Below are 22448 nucleotides of genomic sequence, written 5' to 3'. Positions count from 1 at the left end.
CGGCCAATCTCCCTAATGAATATAAATGCAAAAATCCTCAACAAAATACTTGCAAATTTAATTCAAAGACACATTAAGAAAATCTTACACCATGACCAAGTGGGGTTCATTCCAGGCATGCAAGGATGGCTCAACGTAAGAAAATCAATCAATGTATTACAACACATTGACAAATCAAAAGGGAAAAATCAAATGATCATCTCAATAGATGCTGAAAAAGCATTTGACAAACTCCAACATCCATTTTTGATAAAAACACTTCAAAAGTTAGGAATTGAAGGAAACTTCCTCAATATGATAAAGAGCATATATGAAAAACCCACAGCCAGCATAGTACTCAATGGTGAGAGACTGAAAGCCTTCCCTCTAAGATCAGGAACAAGACAAGGATGCCCGCTGTCACCACTGTTATTCAACATTGTGCTGGAAGTGCTAGCCAGGGCAATCCGGCAAGACAAAGAAATAAAAGGCACCCAAATAGGAAATGAAGAAGTTAAACTGTCATTGTTTGCAGATGATATGATCTTATAGCTGGCAAACCCTGAGAAACCGACGATACAGCTACTAGAGCTAATAAACAAATTTAGCAAAGTAGCGGCATACAAGATTAATGCACATAAGTCAGTAATGTTTCTATATGCTAGAAATGAACAAACTGAAGAGACACTCAAGAAAAAGATACCATTTTCAATAGCAACTAAAAAAATCAAGTACCTAGGAATGAACTTAACCAAAGATATAAAAGACCTATAAAAAGAAAACTACATAACTCTACTAAAAGAAATAGAGGGGGACCTTAAAAGATGGAAAAATATTCCATGTTCATGGATAGGAAGGCTAAATGTCATTAAGATGTCAATTCTACCCAAACTCATCTACAGATTCAATGCAATCCCAATCAAAATTCCAACAACCTAATTTGCAGACTTGGAAAAGATAGTTATCAAATTTATTTGGAAAGGGAAGATGCCTCGGATTGCTAAAGACACTCTAAAAAAGAAAAACAAAGTGGGAGGACTTACACTCCCTGACTTTGAAGCTTATTATAAAGCCACAGTTGTCAAAACAGCATGGTACTGGCACAAAGACAGACAAATTTATCAATGGAATTGAATGGAGAATTCGTAGTTAGACCCTCAGATCTATGGCCGACTGATCTTTGATAAGGCCCCCAAAGTCACTGAACTGGGTCATAATGGTCTTTTCAACAAATGGGGCTAGGAGAGTTGGATATCCATAACCAAAAGAATGAAAGAGGACTCCTACCTCACCCCCTACACAAAAATTAACTCAAAATGGACCAAAGATCTCAATATAAAAGAAAGTACCATAAAACTCCTAGAAGATAATGTAGGAAAACATTTTCAAGACCTTGTATTAGGTGGCCACTTCCTAGACTTTACACCCAAAGCACAAGCAACAAAAGAAAAAATAGATAAACGGGAACTCCTCAAGCTTAGAAGTTTCTGTACCTCAAAGGAATTTCTCAGAAAGGTAAAGAGGCAGCCAACTCAATGGGAAAAAATTTTTGGATACCATGTATCTGACAAAAGACTGATATCTTGCATATATAAAGAAATCCTACAACTCAATGATGATAGTACAGACAGCCCAATTATAAAATGGGCAAAAGATATGAAAAGACAGTTCTTTGAAGAGGAAATACAAATGGCCAAGAAACACATGAAAAAATGTTCAGCTTCACTAGCTATTAGAGAGATGCAAATTAAGAACACGAGATACCATCTCACACCAATTAGAATGGCTGCCATTAAACAAACAGGAAACTACAAATGTTGGAGGGTATGTGGAGAAATTGGAACTCTTATTCATTGTTGGTGGGACGATGTAATGGTTTAGCCACTCTGGAAGTCAGTCTGGCAGTTCCTTAGAAAACTAGATACAGAGTTACCCTTCGATCCAGCGATTGCACTTCTTGATATATACTCGAAAGATCTGAAAGCAGTGACACGAACAGATATCTGCACGCCAATGTTCATAGCAGCATTATTCACAATTGCCAAGAGATGGAAACAACCCAAATGTCCTTCAACAGATGAGTGGATAAATAAAATGTGGTATATACACACGATGGAATACTACGCGGCAGTAAGAAGGAACGATGTCGTGAAACATATGACAACATGGATGAACGTTGAAGACATAATGCTGAGTGAAATAAGCCAGGCACAAAAAGAGAAATATTATATGCTACCACTAATGTGAACTTTGAAAAATGTAAAACAAATGGTTTATAATGTAGAATGTAGGGGAACTAGCGATAGAGAGCAATTAAGGAAGGGGGAACAATAATCCAAGAACAGATAAGTTGTCATGGGTAAATTTAACATTCTGGGAATGCCCAGGAATGACTATGTTCTGTTAATTTCTGACGGGTATAGTAGGAACAAGTTCACAGAAGTGTTGCTATATTAGGTTACTTTCTTGGGGTAGAGTAGGAACATGTTGGAAGTAAAGTGGTTGTCTTAGGTTAGTTGTCTTTTTCTTACTCCCTTGTTATGGTCTCTTCGAAATGTTCTTTTATTGTATGTTTTTTTTAATTTTTTATTTTCATACAGTTGATTTAGAAAAAAGTTTAAAAAAAAAAAAACAAGGAAAAAAATATGCAGAGCCCCCTTGAGGAGCTGGTGGAGAATGCAGGGGTATTGGCCTGCCCTACCTCGATGGTTGCTAAGATGACCACAGACATAGGGGACTGGTGGTTTGATGGATTGAGCCCTTTACCACGGGATTTGCCCTTGGGAAGACTGTTGCTGCAAAGGAGAGGCTAGGCCTCCGTATAATTGTGCCTAAAAGCCTCCTCCCGAATGCCTCTTTGTTGCTCAGATGTGGCCCTCTGTCTCTAGCTAAGCCGACTTGGCAGGTGAAATCACGGCCCTCCCCTCTACGTGGGATCAGATACCCAGGGTAGTGAATCTCCCTGGCAACGTGGAATATGACTCCTGGGGAGGAATGTAGACCTGGCATCATGGGATGGAGAACATCTTTTTGACCAAAAGGGGGATGTGAAAGGAAATGAAATAAGCTTCAGTGGCAGAGAGATTCCAAACGGAGCCGAGAAGGCACTCTGGTGGGCACTCTTACGCACACTTTAGACAACCCTTTTTAGGCTCTACTGAATTGGGGTAGCTGGTGGTGGATACCTGAAACTATCAAACTACAACCCAGAACCCATGAATCTCGAAGACAATTGTATAAAAATGTGGCTTATGAGGGGGGACAGTGGCATTGAGGGGGCATGGGGATCACAGTCCCGTTTGTCTAGTTTGTGGATGGATGAGTGGAAAGGTGGGGGAAGGAAACAAACAAACAGACAGACAAGGACGCCGTGTTCTTTTTTACTTTAGTTGCTGTTTTTCACTTTAATTATTATTCTGGTTATTTTTGTGTGTGTGGTAATGAGGGTGTCGGGGATTGATTTTGGTGATGAATGTACAACTATGTAATGGTACTGTGAACAATCGAATGTACAATTTGTTTTGTATGACTGTGTGGTATGTGAATATATCTCAATAAAATGAAGATAAAAAAAATGACATGATGATGATGGGGATGATTATGATAATTTCTCCCGTGTCTTGAGCACATACTATGTGCATGATATTAGATACTCATACACCTCACCTCACTTAATTCTCAGAACAATTATGTGAGATTCATATTATTATCCAAATTTTACAATTTAAGAAACTGCTTAGGAAGGTTAAGTAGTTTGCTTGAGTTACTAGGAGAGACCAAATATACATTTGCACCCAAATCAGGATTCGATGAGATTAACAACTACTAGGTCTGCATAGTGTTGCTTGGCCAATTAGACATGCTCCATCTTCTTAAACTCCCTACTTGCTTATTTATTTATGGATATCCAGTCCCCTTTTGACTATTAAATCTCTGCTTTAGATTCCAAGGATGCCAGTTTCAAGAGGTTCATCATCTTTTGGGGAGGAAGGAAATTTCCACCACACAGGCATTGTCCCCTCCCACTTTCTTAAGATGTGTGTGGCCTGGGGCCAGGGCCTCTGGTGGATCCAAGCACCCAGATTCCTGCCCCTGTTACAGGGTGTTCTAACTCCCACTGGGGAAGAGATAGGCTGACTCTTAATGGCTGTATCACTTATTTCTGTCAAGGACCTGTCTTGGACTGAGCCCTCTCTATATACCAGAAACTTCTTAACCTTCTTAACCTTCTTAACCCTCATAAAATTGTTTTCTCTGTTTTAAATGTTATGAAAATGAGGGTCAGGGAGGGAAAGTGACTTTCCCAAGCTCACATGGCTAGAAAGTGTTGGAACCAAGGTTCAATGCCCAATCTGTCTGCTTTGTTCTATTGTTTTTCTGTGTCTCACAGGAAAGACTGATTCTGTGTCTTCTGGGGTTTTAGAAACTAAGCCTGGGGAAGGGAATAAGGTAGGGGGCAAACAGTTGAGAGAGAAAAATAGGTCGCACTTTATGGCTATATCATGCAACATCTATAGCATGTGTCCATATCAAGCAGCTGCTAGGCTCAGGGCCCCTAATCTAGGAGAGCATATAATTTATGTCCAAACTTGGACAATTTTTGAGAGTGGAAGGGGACACTTAAAATAATTTACAGGAGTTAATTTATCTTGATCAGGTATAAACCAGGACTGTTCCAGGAAAACCGAAATCCGAGATCACTCTACCCAAATCCAATCCTTGGCTTTGCATTCTGGAGGCACGGTTCCTGTCTCCTCACAGCTGAGGCCAAGAACTGTGGCTGACACTTGTTAGCCTTAAAAATCCATGTTGTCTGGATGAATGTGCTTGTATCTGGAGTCTAAGCTGTCCCAGTGCCACATTCTGACATAGCATCCTGTCCTGCTAGGCTGCTGGGCTGTACAAATTTATGCTCCAGTTAAAATAAGTCTTCTTTGATCTCTGCCTTGATGACATGTCCTTTAAGATGACCATCTGCCATGTTCTTGCTAGGACCTCTTCCTAAGAACAGGATTTATCCATTTCTGCCCTTGCTCAAGCCCCACTTCTACAGACAGACACGGCTGACTCCCAAGCATCTCTTGGCCTGGATTCCTTTGATCTCTTCCAAGGTAACAGTATTCCCCATTGGCCTCAGGTCTACCAGTGCTCAAACTGAACTTTGCCTTGCCCTGAACTTCACTTTCGTCATTACATCCCTGAAAAGTTGAATTGTACTTGCTGGGCTGGGCCATCTCATAGTTGGTCAGTGCTTCCCACCCTGGAGCAGGTTCCTTTCCAGTGAGTCCTATCCTACTGCACTTAATGAGGCCAGGCCAAGCCCCTACATTTCCCTCTTAGGATTCTAGAAGGACCAAGAGAGCTCTCAGTTGGGGAGAGTGTCCTCAAATTGGCTTAGAGGAAGGCTATACTGTTGTCCCGATCCTTTGGCCACCTGGCTCCTATACGCAATCTTTTAGATATGCCACCTAAACCAGCACTGTACCTCAGTCATAGCAGAACACTTTTGGGTCTGACATATCTAGGTTCAAATTTACACTGTACCATTTATCTGCTGTGTAATGTGAACAAGCTTCAAATTCTCCTGAACTGTCTGAACTTACTAGCTAAAATTAATGCTGACCTTGTTGTGAGGATTAATTAAATTATATGTAGTGCCTAGTGTTGCATCTTGTAAAAGTAGGTGTTCAATAATGAGTAATTATTGTTACCCTAATAGGTTTGGTAAAATTTATATCATGATGAGATTTGTGGCCTTGGGTAGATACCTTCAATTAATAGCAGCTATCAGGACAGTAATAAATATTAGTTGTATTTCTATTATCTATATCCAAGCCTTAGTTATACTTCTATTAGGTGAGTGGCTTTGGAAAAGATGTTTGAGTATATAATAGGCACACAGAAGTGCTCCAGAAGGAAGCACCTTATTAATATTATAACTGTGTCACACAGGGCTGTGGCAGCTCAGCCACAGAACTCCTCCCTCCTCCAAGTCTCAGTGGGAAAAGATTTCATTCCCCAAATGGAAACCTTGAAAGGATGCCCAGATCACTAGCTTCAGGGGCCAAGCCTGAAATGCCTTGAGGGCATTAAACTTTCTGACTGTGTCTTTAATCCAGCCTAGGGGATCCGTGCTACAATTACCAGCGTGGACAGGGAGTTACAGGGCTTTTCAAGGATTGGAAATTCATTCATCACCCCCATTCCAATACAAAGAGGACCCCTGAGTTTGCCAGCAGGATGCCCCTCCCTCCAGGGCTGCTCTGTGTCCAACACTCTTAAGAGAGGTGCAGATCTCCCTTCTAGGGCCACTGCCTTAAGGAGAAGAAGGTAAATTGCTTTCTACTGTACCGCAAGGAGACCAGGAGAAAACAGGCTGCCACGCTCTGCTGCAGGAGTAAAGGAGGCTACTTGAACAGAACTTCTGAGGGTGCTGGTCAATTGTAGGTGGGACTGAGGGAGGGGATGGGGGAGTTATCTTTCCTGGGCACCCCAAGAATGGATAAATGAGTTTGATCCTAGTCTTCTCTGCCCCATTCACTGGGGGAGGAGGGAGGAAGAACCTACCCTTATTGAGCTGGAGTGGGATCTCCAGAGCACTTTCACGGCCATTTCCAGACTTGCACATATCCTCCCAGGTGCACCCTTACCTCCATTCACACATCTAGAATGCCTTCTGAGGCTCTCTGATGGGTCTCCTGACAAGGCATCCTCTCCTTCCTTCTCTACCAGAAGAGCAGAGGCTGGGAAGGGGAGAGAAGAGTTGGCATGTTTATGGCATTTTCTTAGTGTGAGGGCTTGATGTGACCAAGTTTTCACATGTTTCTTTACAAGGGGCTGTAGAATACAGTGGAAAGAATCTGGAAGGCTTTACAGCCAGATACCCAGGGTTTAGTCTTGGTTCTACCACTTATTACGTAGTAGAAGGTCAAATAGAATCTGGTCTTAAGCAAAGAAAACCATCACGGGAATAGGAAAAGCACTCTGCTCATCCCTACTATAGCCTGGCTGGGTGGATGCTTGTGTGTTTTCCCCAAGCACTGGCACAACTGTAAGTTATTCACAGCTCAAGGTTCTACCAAGCCCTGAACACATGCCATCATTGTGCTTGACATTGTGGAGAGATACAAAAGGGACATAGCCTCTGCCTAAAACCTGGCTGGGAACACAATATGCACACATAAAATAAGGCTAGATCATTAGGTAAGGTGGAGAGAAAAACCTGAGCTGGGCCTTGAAGGTTGTTACGATGAGAAAAAGCAGGAAGGATTACAGAAGACAATTCCAGCAGAGGAACAGCTAGAACGAAGTGTAGTGGGGCTCTGCCTGGCATATTTGGCAGATATTGAGAAAGCCAGCTAGCTTGGAAGATCGGTGGTTCCAAAAGAAGAAGCACTCCAGCTGCCCAGACAAAGTTCCTTTTGGTGGTTATGCTGTTGGCATCATGGCTCTGAAGTCTCATTGAGTTACAAGTGAGTTATACAGACTCAAAAATCAGTTAGAACCAGAATGGGAAATGCCTTGAATTCCAGTGTAAGGAGGCATGAGAAGGGCATAACAGATGAAAGATGATAGATGAGACAATAATCTGCTGGTGGGCTGCTGGGCTCAGTGAGTGGTCCAGGAATGGAGGCCAGTAGGAAGCCATTGCAAGAGTCCAGGTCCAGGGTGTGGACAGGTGGAAAGGAGCATGTGAGCATCAGACATTCTCAGCCCTCATTTTCTTGGCTTCAGGGTTTGCAATTTGCACTGCTGACCGAACCTTATCTTTTGAAAGTCTCCCCTCTCAATGCCCAAGACTCTGAGTTGCTCTGGTTCTTCTCTTACCTTCACATTCTTTATCTGGGACATCTTTAGCCTTCACCCAATTATTGGTGTTCATTAAAGCTCAGCATATATGTCTAAAACTATCTTCAGTCTCAGGCACCTTTCCATTTCCAGACTTCTAACATCACCTTGCTGCAGTTAGTCCTCATAATCATGTTTTTAGACCTGCCCACGGAAACTCAGTTGCTCAAGAATGCTAATGTTCTCCTCTTTCCTGTCTATGCTCCTTCTACCCATTTTTAACTAAACTGCTACCATTTACTGAGCACTTTCCATGGGCCAGGAATATTTCATGCAATCTCCACTATGGAGGAGATACTACCTCCATTTTACAAAGGAAGGAAATGGGATTTTGAGAGGCTAAGTGATTGGGATTAGATAGAGGTTACCAGAATCAGGTGTGTTCACTCCAGAGTCTATGCTCTATGAACTCTCCTATGCTTCTGTCTCATATCTCCAACTGTGCAGAAGGTATCTCCTCCTGACACAATCCTGCTCAGCTGACTGCTCAGCTCAGCCCTCCCCTTGGTGCTCACAGCACTGATATAATCAAAGGTCTCCAGCCTGGCGTTCCTGGGATCAAAGAACATCAGAGTTGGAAGTGCCCTTTCCAATCACTAAGTCCAAAAGCTTCATGATAAAAACAGGGCTGGAAAGCTCAGAGCAGGGTAGAGAGTTACCCAGAGTTTCACAACAAATCAGAAGTAGAGCCAGGGCTAGCTCCCTGCTCTTCTGATTTCCAAACCCTTTCAATTTATATTAACCCCTTTTATTTTTCTAGTGTTTTATACTTTGAAAAATGTCTTCACATACAGTATCTCATAGGCTCCTTTCATACAATCCTGTGATGTAGATATCTCATCTCTATTTAATGGATGGGGAGACTGAAGCTAATGATGGTAAAGGGATTTGTCCAAAATCATACAGCTGGGTAAGTGCCAACCATGGGACACTCAAAAAGCTGAATTACAAGGGTGATGGTGGGGTGGTCATTGTAAGGATTCAACAGAAAATCCCACAGTAGTCAAGTACAGGAAACAAAGCTCAGAAGAGACTCAGGGGAACTGGGAATAGCCAGTCTGGAACCAGGGTCACTCTCAGTTGCTCAGGGATGTGAGGTCTCTCTTCTGCTTCCCATCATATCGGCTCTTTTCTCCTCTATAACTTCAGATAACCTGTGACTTTGGGTTACCCCCACCAGCTTTGGGTTGACAGTGACTCAGGCACCCACTGGCACAGACATTCTGTGTCATAACTTTTAAGTTCTCAGGAGATGCATCTGCCCACTCTAAATTGGGACACGTGTACTGGTTGAATTCAGCTGTGGCCAGCAGCGGCTGGTTTTCCTGCTACACACATGGCTACCTGATGCCTTGCCTTCTAGGGGAGGAATTGGCTTCCAGAGGGAGAGCCTATGGGCAGTCAGGTATCCCATATTCTATTACAGGCATGAATCCAGATCTTCTGACTTATTGCCAAGTGCTAGAGCTTCCCTAGCTTCCTTTCCTTTCTCATCCAACTCAACTGAATCTGTGCAAGGTACTGTGCAAAGTACTGTGTGTATAACTCATCTTCTGATCGTCAACTCTGGCCTCCCTTCCCCAAGGCAAGGACAGACCAGGAGAAACCTTTGTCTCTCTTGAAGAGGCAGGCACCAGGCAGAGCCTTAGCAAGGAGAACTACAGCTCTGTGTCTGAGTTCATCCTCCTCGGCTTCTCCAGTGAGTCACAGGTTGGAAAGACCCTGTTCACCTTCTTCCTCCTCCTCTACCTCACCACACTTCTGGGCAATGGATTCATTGTCACCTTGATCTACCTGAACTCACACCTCCATACACCCATGTATTTCTTTCTCAATATCCTCTCCTTAGTGGACATGAGTTATGTCACCACTACTGTGCCCCAGATGTTAGTTAATATGGTGGATCCAAGGATGACCATCTCCTGGGGAGCTTGTATAGCCCAGATGTTCATCTTCTTGGTCCTGGGCATTGCTGAGTGTGTCCTCTATGCCATTATGGCCTATGACAGGTATGTGGCCATTTGCTTCCCCCTTCACTATACCCTACTCATGAGCCATCCCACTTGTATCAAGATGGTCACTGTCTGTTGGTCCATTAGCATAGCTGGGGCCCTGATCTACACTGTCTTCACCATGCATCTGCCTTATTGTGGCCCCCACAAGATAAACCACTTCTTCTGTGAGGTCCCTGCTCTCCTGAAGTTGGCCTGTGCAGACATATCCCTCAATGACTGGTTGGACTTCATCTTGGGTTTCATCTTGCTTCTGGTCCCACTTTTCCTCATCCTGGCCTCTTATATCCACATCTTTGCCACCATATTAAGAATCCGCTCATCCCAGGGGAGGCTCAAGTCCTTCTCCACATGTGCTTCCCACATCACTGCAGTGACTATGTTCTATGGGCCAGCCATGATCATGTACATGAGGCCTGGTTCCTGGTATGACCCAGAGCGAGACAAGAAACTGTCCTTGTTCTACAATGTTGTCTCTGCCTTTCTCAACCCCATCATTTACAGTTTCAGGAACAAGGATGTAAAGGGAGCTTTTCTGAAAGTATTTGGAAACAGAGGGACAGCTCATTGATACAGGATGTTTCAGAGTTGTCCACTGTCCAAAGTCAAGGGCAGGACAAGATAGAGTTCATTTGATATCATGAAGAAACATCAAGTTCTGACCAACCTGAGTCTTTGTGCAGCTGTGAGCAGGTGGGAGAGGGTGTGATCACTGCTAAACTGAAGGTTTCTCCATGGATTGGAAAATTTTCAGTTCTTACCACTCAAAGACTAAGTTTGAAGGCAAGAGATATCTTCTCCAAAGACTAAAACCTTACAGTTCACAGCCATTACCTTTGTGTTTTTTCCTGGGCTCTCCCCCTTACTTCTGAAAGTTTATGTGAGTTCAACATGATCACAGCCAAATGTTTAACGTGCACATCTGCTTTTCTACAGTGTAAAGGAATTTGTGGTAAAAGTGACACACAAAGAATTGGCAGATTAATCAGGAATACAGCCTTGTGTTACTGTGTGGCATACACTTACAAGTGATATTTAGCATTGATTTTTGCATAGGTGCTATAAAATATAAGCTAGAATTATTTTAGACATGTGTAACAATATTGCTAGTAATTGATCTGGTCTGAGCTCAGCTTATGAAACTGACTTGTATCTGGTTTTACATTTTATACCTCACTTTTATTTCTAAAAAGAAATATATACACATAAATACAGAGGGGGGAGGGAGGGGGAGGGAGAGAGGGGAAGAGGGAGAGATGGAGAGAGAGGCATAGAGAGGGAGAGGGCAGAGGGAGAGAGGGAAAGAGAGGGAGAGAGAGAGAAAATAATATAACAAAGATTTCATTTCCCCCATCCAAAGTAAACATTTGTTAATATTTTGCCATATTTACTTTGAGTCTTATTTTTCTTATTTTTTAAGGATTAAATAATTGCAGATATAATCGAAGTGTCCTTTGAATACTCTCCTGAAGCAGCCACTGTCATTAAATTGAAGTCTATTCATTCTATTTTTAAACTTTTACATGAATACAATTGTATCCTTGAGCAACACATAGAATTACTCTTGTTTATGTTTAACTTTTTTAAATGGTAGCATGCTATCAGTACCACCGTGAAAAAAAATTTGACATCCTTTTTCTAGCATCTACTTATTTGATAAACAAGGATCTGAGTATATCACATTTCATTTATCTAATTCCTTATTGTTGACATTTGTTGGGTTCCAGTTTTTCACTATTACAAGCAATACAATATTGCAACAAACATCTGCATATTTCTCCATAAAAAAGTGTTTTTCTAGAATTTATGTGTAGAAGTGAACTGTGCAGATTGTAGAATCAAAGAAACTTCGAATTTACCAGAAACACATAAATTACTCTTCCAAGTGGTCATACCATTCTATATGTCATCCTTACCAGCATTTGATATCACCAAACATTCTAATATTTAACTATATCATATATGAAAAGTGGTAAACTTACTGTGCTTTGTCTCTGGTGTAAATCCCTGATTACTAGTGAGTTTAACATCTTTTCATAAGATTGTTCACAGTATCGTGTAGTGGTACAAGGATTTGGTGCTGGAGCCAGACTTCTTGGTTCCAATTACAGCTTTACCCTTAATGAACTCAATGATGCTGGGGAAATTACCTCATTTCTCTGAGTTTCAGTTTTCTCATCTATAAACAGGAAGAAAATAACACATGCCTTAGAAAGTTGTTGAAAGGTTTGAACAGATATTACATGTAAAGCACTTATAATAGTAAGCAACAAATAGTAAGTGATCAATGAATATGAGATATTGTTAGCTATTTCTTGCTTTGTAGTTAATTACATATTTTAGATATTAATTGTTTGTTATATGCATTGAAAACAACTTCTCTCAGTTTATTCCTTGTTCTTTATTGCAAGAGTAGTACATGTTCACTCTTGAAATTTTATAAAATATAAACAAAAAGAAAAAAAATGAAATCACCTATTATCTTAGACTGAAGATAATGGCTGTTACTTCAGTGTGTATGTTGAAGGTTTTTAAAATAATTTAATTGATCTTATTAATATTTCTGAATAAATATTTTATACATGCAATTCTTAAACAATTTATTAGGTTATTTGGACAAATGCCCTTGCTGAAAACAATGAAAATTTTGGATTAAATATTTAAAAATCTTGAATACACTGAAAAGTCAAAAAGAGAGTAATAATCAGGCCAAAATCTAAAGTAATAAGAGGAACCAGAGAGATTGTTCTAAGAGCATTTTTTGAACCAAACACAGCTGAGTTTTTGTTTTCATAGCCTCATGGGGTATAGGGGATAGAATACAAAGTCCACAGCTTATCTATTGTGAAGTATAATGAGACACACTCTCCACATTAAGCCAGAACCCCAAAGTTCTTCAGACAGCTAAAGAGTGTACCAGAAGTAAACCCACTCCATCTTCTCTCCTTCTCCTTCAGGACTATGAGGAAGGGGACCTGGTGTTGATCAGAATACATGGCAGAGAAACCTGAGAATATAAAACCACTAGGCAGCCCTTACACATATTTGTATCTCAAATACCTGTCACCTGGATGATCTCTAAAACCTCAAGCTGAGAATTACTTTGTGGTTGCCCAGGCTTGTGGAAACCAAGACATGCCTGACAGAGGCAAATACAAATCTTCTCTAGAGGAGTGAATCTTCATCTTAGGCTGCAATGTGGTCTCATAAATAATTTTCTAAGGTAAATGAGCACACCTCACAGTAAACAAAACAAAATAAAAAAGAAAGAAAGAAAGAAAAATAAAAAGAAAAAAGAAACCATTAAGAGCAAGAACAACAGAAACAGAAAGCAAAAAAACATACCTATAAGAATTTCAGATATAAGAGTTATGAGATACAACTTATAAAACAACTATGCTACATATTTAAAGAAATAAAACAGAAATTTGGAAATATTTGCCCAGAATAGGAAACTATAAAATGTGACAGAATATTTGAGGAAAAGCAAGTAGGAGTTTTGGAAATAAAATAACTGGAATTTAAAAATCATGGATGAATTTAACAGGAGCAGATTAAATACAGTTGAAGAGAGATTTGGTGAACTGGAAGTTTGGTAGAAAGAAAGAAAGGAAGGAAGGAAGGACAGAAATTATTTATGAAAGAGAGAAAGAAAGAAAATTGAAAGAAAGAAGGGGAGAAAGAAAGAAAGATGAAAAGGAGGAAGGGAGGAAAGAAGGAAAGAAAGTGAAAGAGAGAAAGAGAGGGAAGGAGGGGGGAGAGGGAGAGAGAATGGAAAGAAGGAGGGAAGGGAAGAAAGGATTATCAGGAAAGTAGCCCAGAGAGAGGAAGAGATGGAAAGTTTCAGGTTAAGGGACATAGTGGATTCAAAGAGATTGCCTAACATACATCTAATAAGAGGAGGGAGAATGAAGGAGAGGTAACATCTAAAAAAGATAATGGCTGGGAATTTTCCAAATCTAATGAAAGTTAACGATCCACAGTTTCAAAATGCCCAACAAATCAGCTTTCTTCTCAAAAGCAACAATAGAAATGTGCTCAAAGAAAACAACTCCAACTCAGAATTTTGTACCCAGCAAAAATATCTTTAAATAATGAAGTGGAAATAAAGACATTTACAGACTAACAAAAATTGTGAAAATTTGTCACCAGCAAGCCCTCAGCAAACAAAATTCTGCAATGAGTATTTCATTCAGAAGGAAAGTGGATGCAGGTGGAAGGTCTGAGATGTAAGAAGGAATAAAGAACAAAGAAAGTCATAAATTTCTCGGCAAATCTAAGTAAACATTGTCAATGAAACCAATAATGATAATATCTTATGGGGTTAAATGATATACATTAAAATAAAAAATAATAACAGTATCAGGAATGATATATAGCTGTAACATACTGCATCTTTTGAAATCTGTTCTATAGCTACTTTTTGAATTGTGATTTGAAAGCTATCACATTTTGAATATATGTTATATTTCACAATAAGGAAATAACTGAAACTGTGGAACTGTAACCTATAATACTCTTTGAAACTTGCTCTCTAACCACTTGTTAAATTACACTGGAAAGTTTATCACTTCTATGTAAATATGTCATATTCTACAATAAAAGAAAAAACCCATCCAAAAAAACATAACATCAGGAGTGAGATAAGGGAACAAATATTCTAAGGCCTTTATATTATCTTGGAGAATAAAAAAATCACTTATATCAATAATATTGGTAGTTTAGATTTTGATATATTAAGCACTATTGCTTTTATATTCCATTGTAAGAGAATAGTGACAGATAGAATAACTTGTGAAGTAATCAAGGGGAAGGGACAGGATAGGTGAATTCTTAACAATTCCAAAGAAGGCAAAAATGATATTTAAAAAATTAAACAGATGGAATTCTAATTTCAAATATACATGTATTTAAATTTATCAGATTATCAAACTGTATTACAAAACTATATAGGCTTTTCACAAGAAACATTTGAAAACATAAACATAAAAAACTTGAAAGTAAAAAGGCAAAAAAATATATGCTATAAAATTTCTAACCCAAAAGAACCTGATGTAGTCACATTAATAATTGACAAAATGGATTTTAAGCAAAGAAGCATTATTAGAATTACTCACTTCACAATAAAATGTTAAATTCACCAATAAAATGCAATTATATAATTTGTATAATACATAAACATATATATAGTATATAAATATATACTTATCATTTATAATATATTATATAACAAATTTATACTTATATTCATTATATAATGTGTGTATATATATATTTACTTAGTTTCCAAATGAATATATATGTGCCTGTGTATACAAAAATATACACACACAAAATATGAACAAGTCTTAAAGGTACAGCTTAATTAATTTTTACAGAGTGAGCAAACCCATGTAATCACCACTCAGATCAAGATACAGAAAAAAACCTGTACCCAATAAGTCTCCTTCTTGCCTCCCCAGTCATTATTCCTCCAAAGTTAACCACCATTCTGACGTCTGTCTTCTATCTAGATTAGTTTTGCTCATTTTTGAGCTTCATGGAAGTGGAATCACAGAGTGTATATTCATTTGATTTTAAATTAAATGTGCAATATTTGTCTTCTCTCTAGAGGGCAAGTTTCATAATGGTGGAGACTAGTGTCTGCCTTGTTCAACCTAGGATTTTTCTAGAACCTTCTACTAGGTTCTCAGTGAGCATTAGAATAAACAAATAAATGGATGACATACAAGCAAATATGCCAAGAAATACTAGGGGTGTATTAGTTATCTATCACTGCATAACAAATTACCCTAAAGTTTAGTTGTTTAAAAAAGCATTTATTATCTCATAGTTTCTGTGAGTCAGCAACCCTGGTATGACTTGGATGGGTCCTCTGGCTCAGGGTCTCTCACAAAATGCCAGATGGGACCCCAGTGATTGTAAGATTCAACTGGAGAAGGATCTGTTTCCAAGCTCACTCATGTGATTGTTGGCAGAATTCAGTTCCTCATGGGTTGTTGGACTGAGGGTCTGGTTTCTATGTGTGCTGACCCAGCTGCCTCAGTTCCTTTCCATGTGGGCTTCTCTACAGCACAGCTCACAACACAGCAACTTGCTTATCAGAACAAGTGAGGAGAGTAAGAGAGAGTTCAAGCAAAATGGAAGTCACAGTCCCTTATAACCTACTATCAGAAGTGATAACTCATTGCTTTGGCCCTATTCTATTCATTAGAAGTGAGATACCAGGTTCTGCCCACACTCAAGGGATGGGGATTACCCAAAAAGGGGACTACCAGGGATCTTTGGGAGCCATCTTGGAAGGCTGTCTACCACGTGAAGCATATGAGTGAAGTTCAGAATGGAGATCCGACAGGAAATGCAGAGTTGGTAATCATCAGCATATTTGCTTGGTGGGTGAAAATATTATTATTATATTTAATGAGATTTCTCACAGAAAGTAGACATCATTGACTCCTACCTTCATTTTCTCATTCTCACAATAACCCTCTATGGTAAGTCAAATTACCTTCATTTTATAAATGAAAAATAGCTAAACTGACTTGCCCCATATGCTGTATGTGGCAAAACAAGACTCACACTTACCAAATTTCAAAGTTTGTGTTCATTCTTCTGTACTGCAATTCTTCACTAACAACTCTCCTTGCCCTCCTTGGACCCCGTACTTCTCTTCCAAAGTTTTGTATTTGCCAGAGTGGCTGGCAAGATTTGTTCTGTGGTTTTCAGTTTCTTTATCCCGTAAAATAGGGATAACAACTCCTGTTCAGGGTTGTAAGTGTTCAGTGAGAAAATAGGTGTAAAGGGTGCATTGTGAATATGTAGATATTCAATTGCTGTTGGTTCCATCTTGTCTTCTCCTAGGTTTCCCAGAACAGCCCTGACTTGGATAACTTTTTTCTTCTTAATACAGGTATTTCATTAAATACTCACTAGAATGAATTAATTTGTGTACTTTTGTAAAATAATTTCTATTCTTATTTGTTCACACTCTACCTTCTTCCAGAAAGGAGTTGAGGCAGCTATTTTTCCATAAACAAATTTGCTGATTAAAAAATAATCTTTTGTCAAACTATCATCTGGGTTTTCGGTTAGGGAATTATGCTTACCACCTTAATGGGATTTTGCAGCCATTGGAGAGAAAGTTGCAGGAGGCCTGGGAATGTGCTATGGACCAGAGCCAGCAGCCAGTACCCCACAGGAAGGCCACTCTGCAGTTCCAGGGAGCTTTCAGGAACTGGAGATCTAGCTAGGAGTCACCGACCTAGACAAACCTAAAATTCCAAACCTGTTTTCTTTGATTCCTATCATTCCCAGGATGCCTTGCCCATGCACAACTTCTCTCAAGCTCTGCTTACACTGGACTTCTTTCTATCCTCCAAACACACCATTTGTTCATCTATTCTCTCAATATTAACCAGTGCTTCCTCCGGGTCAAGCTCTGAGCTGGACACTAGAGACATAGAAGGAAATAGTGTTATCACTTCCCTCACATGGCCGGAAAGAGGGAATTCATGGACCTGTTCTTTCCTTCATCTCTGTGTTTGCAAACTCTGTTCTCTGTTCCTGGATTGCTCTTCTCTTCCTTCTCCTCTACCAAACTCCTATTAATCCTTCAAGACCCAGCTCAAATGCTAACTCTTCTGTGAACACTTTCCCACATCCTACACCCAGAGAAAGATGCCTGAGACCCTCCTCTATGTTACCACATAACTTTGTATATCCCCCTGCTCCCTCCCCAAACCCCACACTCTCTATCCCCCCATCAGTTCACAAGCTCATCATGGTCAGGGTCAGAGACCAAGTCTTCTAGCAACCAGTTATGCCCGATACACCATTAGCATCTGTGAGTGTTTGTCAATCAATCAATGAGCAATTGAATCCATCAATCAGTCAGTAAAACCATAGGCCAAACAGGTACATGATGAGCCATCCTGAAGGATTCTCATGAAGGAAGAGCTGGAAGGTAGGCATGAGTGCACCTTGGAGGAACTGTTGGGGCGTGAGACCGGGTGATCACAGAGGAAGAAGTACCAAAATTTGCAAGGGAAGACTTCCTAGAGAAGGGAACATTTGAGCTGGGTTTTGAGGCATGTGTAGATGTTTTCCAGGCAGCAAGCTATGGCAGGGTATCTTAGGTTTAGGAAGCAGTTTGAGCAAAGGCACAGATATGTGGCTTGCCTGGGCATTAAGGATCATGCAGGCTGCCCAAATGCAAGGTGTGAAGACTGAAGAGGTGGGCAGGAGTCAGCTCAGGAGGGATTTCGGTTGCCATACAAAGAAGATGAGATTGAATTGGGCAGATGGGAATCATTTAAGGTTCTTGAGCAAGGGAGGAACAAAGTCAGAGCTGTGTATTAGAAGGGATGACTCTAGCAGCCATGTGACTACTTATGGCCTACAGAGCCTGGCCGTTGAATTCAGGCCCTGCCACTTGATAGGGAGATAGATCACAGACCTACATCTCCTGAGTGCTTGGGGCTGGGTAGCCAGGGAGTCAGCATTCCAGCCTGAGCCAGGGAAACACTGGAAAAGAAACAGCCTTCCAGAAGTATGAGGAGGCCCCTGGTGTTGGAGTTTCCCTGTGGCATAGGACTAAGGCCTCCAGCTCTGAGGGTCTCAGAGGGAACCTAAATCAGACCCCACCAAATCCTGAGCTCCCCTTGATTTGAGGAAGAAGCCTTTGTGGCCAGGTCAGTGCTTGCCTGGACAGCAATTAGGAGAGGAGGTCAGGAGAGAATCCCCCTTGTCACAGAGGAGGAAGTGCCCAGACCTCGGGGCCATGGGAGTGAACCAGCAAGTAGTAGAGGGAAGGAACTTCAGCCGGGGCATGGGGGGAGCAGGGAGGCTCAAGAGCTCCCAGGCCTGCTTCCCACCAGCTCCACTGCACCCAGAGAACAGGTTAGTATGAACCCCAGTGATATAGCTTAAGGAGACCTTCTGTCCCAGAAGTTGAGACCTTTAAAGTTCAGCTCTCATCAGCAGCCCCCTGTGTCCTGAACGTGGCTACGGAGTTCCTGCCCAAGCACCAGCCCGGCTCGGGAGGTTGGGCCAGGGTGCATACGTAGCTCCAGTCCCTCAGGGGACCCCGGGATAAATCCAGTCCCTCAGGGGGCCCCGGGTGTCTTGAGCAAGTAAGGACTTCCCAGAAAGGACAAAGCCTGAAGTTTCTTTTGTCCTCCAGACAGCACTGTGCTTCTCTCACCCCTTTTGCCAGAAACATCAAAACAGGGGGTTCCAAAGTCACCTCTGCTGCTTCATTGTCTTAAAACAATTGCAGGGCAATTTCTTTCTGTTATCCTCTTGAATCCTTGGTTCTACAGCTCTGGCCCCTTCTTGCCTGCTCTGCCCTCCATGTAGGAGAGAGAAACATTCTCACCAAGAGATCTGTAATGTGAGAGCACATACACAAAGGGCTGAGAACTGAGAGGCAGTTTAAGACCTTCACGGGCACTTCTGGAGGCTTCATCCTTCTTTATAAGATACTTAGCAAAATGTACCCACATCCCACACTAAATATATCACTTACTATATAACAATGTAAGAGTTTCATGAATTGTGAGGAGTGGAAGACTGTTAGTCTCCCCCGGAACAATTCATAAATGACCAAAAAACTAGTAAATAACTTGGAATAGCTGCAGGGAGACAAATGTGACTGTCCACTCATCATCCGCCAACCTGAATTGGGAGGAATGCCTGAGATTGCAGCATGAAATCTGTAAGTAAAACTGTGGACCTGCGCTGAGAGCCGAGAGCCCCTCCCTCACGGGCAGCACTCTCTCAGCCCAGCTCCAACTGGGGTTTTAATGTTAACTGCTCAATACAGACAGCGAATCATCAACAAGCAGACAGAGGCTTTTGGTGACAACTGACCTTGGGAGAATCGGGGGACATACCTTTCTCAGGACAGGGAGCCCAGAGGATCGGGTGCTATCTCTGGCTGAATGGGTAAACCTGGGAGCTTTTCTGTCCCTCTCTCTCTCTGTGGAGAAAACCTCAGCTGTTTTCAGCCTGCAGTGCTTTGCAGTAAAGACAGCCTCAGCCATTTTAAAATCAAAACACTTTGATCAGCAGAGTCAGAGAAACAAAGAACTTATTGATATGTAGATGACCTCTCTGGAGGGGGCATAGCTTCCCAAGAGGAAAGGGAGGGGCCCAGCTCTACTGCCTGCCTTTCCAGAACCAGACCCCAAAGCCTGGGGGAGGAGAGCTACAGGCCACACCCTCTTACTCCAGCCGGTGACAGGTTGACAGGTGCACCTGCCAGGCAGAAAAGCACAGGTGTATCAATCCTCTAAGAAAAACCATCAGGGAAACCAGATACTGAATATTTCCTCCTTCTGTGACCTGAGCCTGTTCTTGTCTGGGAAATCCTGATTGGGGTGGCCTAGGAGGTCAGATGCTTAAACAACAGAAAACTACAACCTACACTAAGAAAAATGAAGTTATGGCCCAGTCAAAGGAACAAACATACACTTCAACTGAGATACAGGAATTTAAACAACTAATGTTAAGTCAATTCAAAAAGTTTAGAGAATATTTCACAAAAGCGATAGAAGCTATAAAGAAAACACTGGGCACACATAAGGCAGAAATTGAAAGTTCAAAAGAACAACTAGTAGAATCTATGGAAATGAAAGGCACAACACAAGAGATGAAAGACACAATGGAAACATACAACAGCAGATCTCAAGAGGCAGAAGAAAACACTCAAGAACTGGAGAACAAAACAGCTGAAAGCCTCCACACAAAGGAGCAGATGGAGAAAAGAATGAAAAACCATGAGCAATGTCTCCAGGAACTTAAAGATGAAACAAAGTACAAGAATGTACATATCATTGGTGTCCCAGAAGGGGAAGAGAAGGGAAAAGGGGCAGAGGCAATAGTAGAGGAAATAATCAATGAAAATTTCCCATCTCTTATGAAAGACATAAAATTACAGATCCAAGAAGCGCAGCATATGCCAAACAGAATAGATCTGAATAGGCCTACACCAAGACACTTAATAATCAAATTATCAAATGTCAAAGACAAAGAGAGAATCCTGAAAGCATCAAGAGAAAAGCAATGCAACACATACGAAGGAAGCTTAATAAGACTATGTGCGGATCTCTCAGCAGAAACCATGGAGGCAGGAAGGAAGTGGTGTGATATATTTAAGATACTGAGAGAGAAAAAACACCAACCAAGAATCCTATATCCAGCAAAGCTGTCCCTCAAATATGAGGGAGAGTTCAAACTACTTTCCAACAAACAGACAATGAGAGACTTTGTGAACAAGACACCCACCCTACAGGAAATACTAAAGGGAGCACTACAGAGTGATAGGAGAAGACAGGAGTGAGAGATTTGGAACACAATTTTGGGAGATGGTAGCACAGCAATGTAAGTACACTGAACAAAGATAACTATAAATATGGTTGAGAGAGGAAGGTTGGGAGCATGTGAGACACCAGAAGAAAGGAGGAACAATAAAGACTGGGACTGTGTAACTTGGTGAAATCTAGAGTGTTCAACAATTGTGATAAAATGTACAAATGTGTTCTTTTACGAGGGAGAACAAGCAAATGTCAACCTTGCAAGGTGTTAAAAATGGGGGGGGCATTGGGGGAGGGATGCAATCAGTGTAAACTAGAGACTGTAACTAACAGGATCATTGTATTATGCTTCTTTTACTGTAACAAAGGCGATATACCAAGGTAAATGCAGATAAGAGGAGGGGATGGGGAGGCATGTTAGACACTTGACATTGGTGGTATTGTCGGACTTTTTATTCTACTTTGATTTAAGGTTACCTTTCCTTTTGTTACTTCCTAGCTGTCATTTTTCTTCCTCTTTCTTTTGCCTCTCTCCCTTCTTTGACTCTCCCTCCTGCCTTGTGGAAGAAATGTAGATGCCCTTATATAGATAGTAGTGAAGGTGGTGAACACATAAATACGTGACCATACAGAGAACCATCGATTGTTTACCTAGGATGGAATGTATGGTGTGTGAACAAAACCATCTTAAAAAAAAAAAAAGGGTTGATGACAAAACCTCAAGGGCAATATACTGAGTGAAATAAGCCAGACACATAAGGACAAATATTGCAGGGTCTCACTGATAAGAACTAATTATAATATGTAAACTCATAGACATGAAATATAAGGTACCAAGATATAGGACGAGGCTTGAGAATGGGGAGTGGTTGCTTAGTATGAGCAGAATGTTCAACTAGGTTGAACTTAAATATTTGGAAATGAACAGAAGTGTCGGTAGCAAGATGTGAGAATAACTAACAGTGCCAAATGGCGCATGAATGAGGTGGAAAGGGGAAGCTCAGAGTCATATATGTCACCAGAAGGAAAGTTGGAGGTCAAAAGATGGGAATGTATAAAACAGTGAATCCTGTGGTGGGCAATGTCCATGATTAACTGTACAAATATTAGAAAACTCTTCCATGAACCAGAACAAATGTATGACAATACAACTAGAAGTTAATAATAGAGGGGCATATAGGGAAGAAATATATACCTATTGCAAACTATATACTACAGTTAGTAGTATTTCAACATTCTTTCATAAACAGTAATAAATGTACTATACCAACACTACAAGTCAACAATTGAGGGG

At 40.9% G+C, this 22448-nt stretch overlaps 1 protein-coding gene across 1 annotated transcript; it reads left to right on the top strand.

Annotated features, from left to right (window-relative positions):
* Positions 1 to 7605: 7605 nt before the first annotated feature.
* LOC119514147 (olfactory receptor 2A12-like) lies at positions 7606 to 10410 on the top strand. The gene is made up of 3 exons (XM_037809759.1): positions 7606 to 7671; positions 9070 to 9232; positions 9413 to 10410. Exons 1-3 carry the CDS (start codon positions 7606 to 7608, stop codon positions 10408 to 10410), a joined length of 1227 nt encoding a protein of 408 aa, XP_037665687.1.
* The last annotated feature ends 12038 nt before the right edge of the window (positions 10411 to 22448 follow it).

The sequence above is a fragment of the Choloepus didactylus genome, chromosome 2 (assembly GCF_015220235.1).
Source record: "Choloepus didactylus isolate mChoDid1 chromosome 2, mChoDid1.pri, whole genome shotgun sequence".
NCBI lineage: Eukaryota > Metazoa > Chordata > Mammalia > Pilosa > Megalonychidae > Choloepus > Choloepus didactylus.
The sequence above is the reverse complement of the archived record's forward strand: the minus strand, read 5'-3'. Positions and strand labels throughout refer to the sequence as shown.

Bases quoted from the DNA above. Each gene is read 5' to 3' on its own strand.
- LOC119514147 (XM_037809759.1), top strand. From the start codon at position 7,606: ATGGAGGCCAGTAGGAAGCCATTGCAAGAGTCCAGGTCCAGGGTGTGG. The intron at 7,672-9,069 runs GTGAGCATCAGA...ATAACTTTTAAG, and splicing joins GGACAGGTGGAAAGGAGCAT to TTCTCAGGAGATGCATCTGC. The intron at 9,233-9,412 runs GTATCCCATATT...CCCTTCCCCAAG, and splicing joins GAGAGCCTATGGGCAGTCAG to GCAAGGACAGACCAGGAGAA.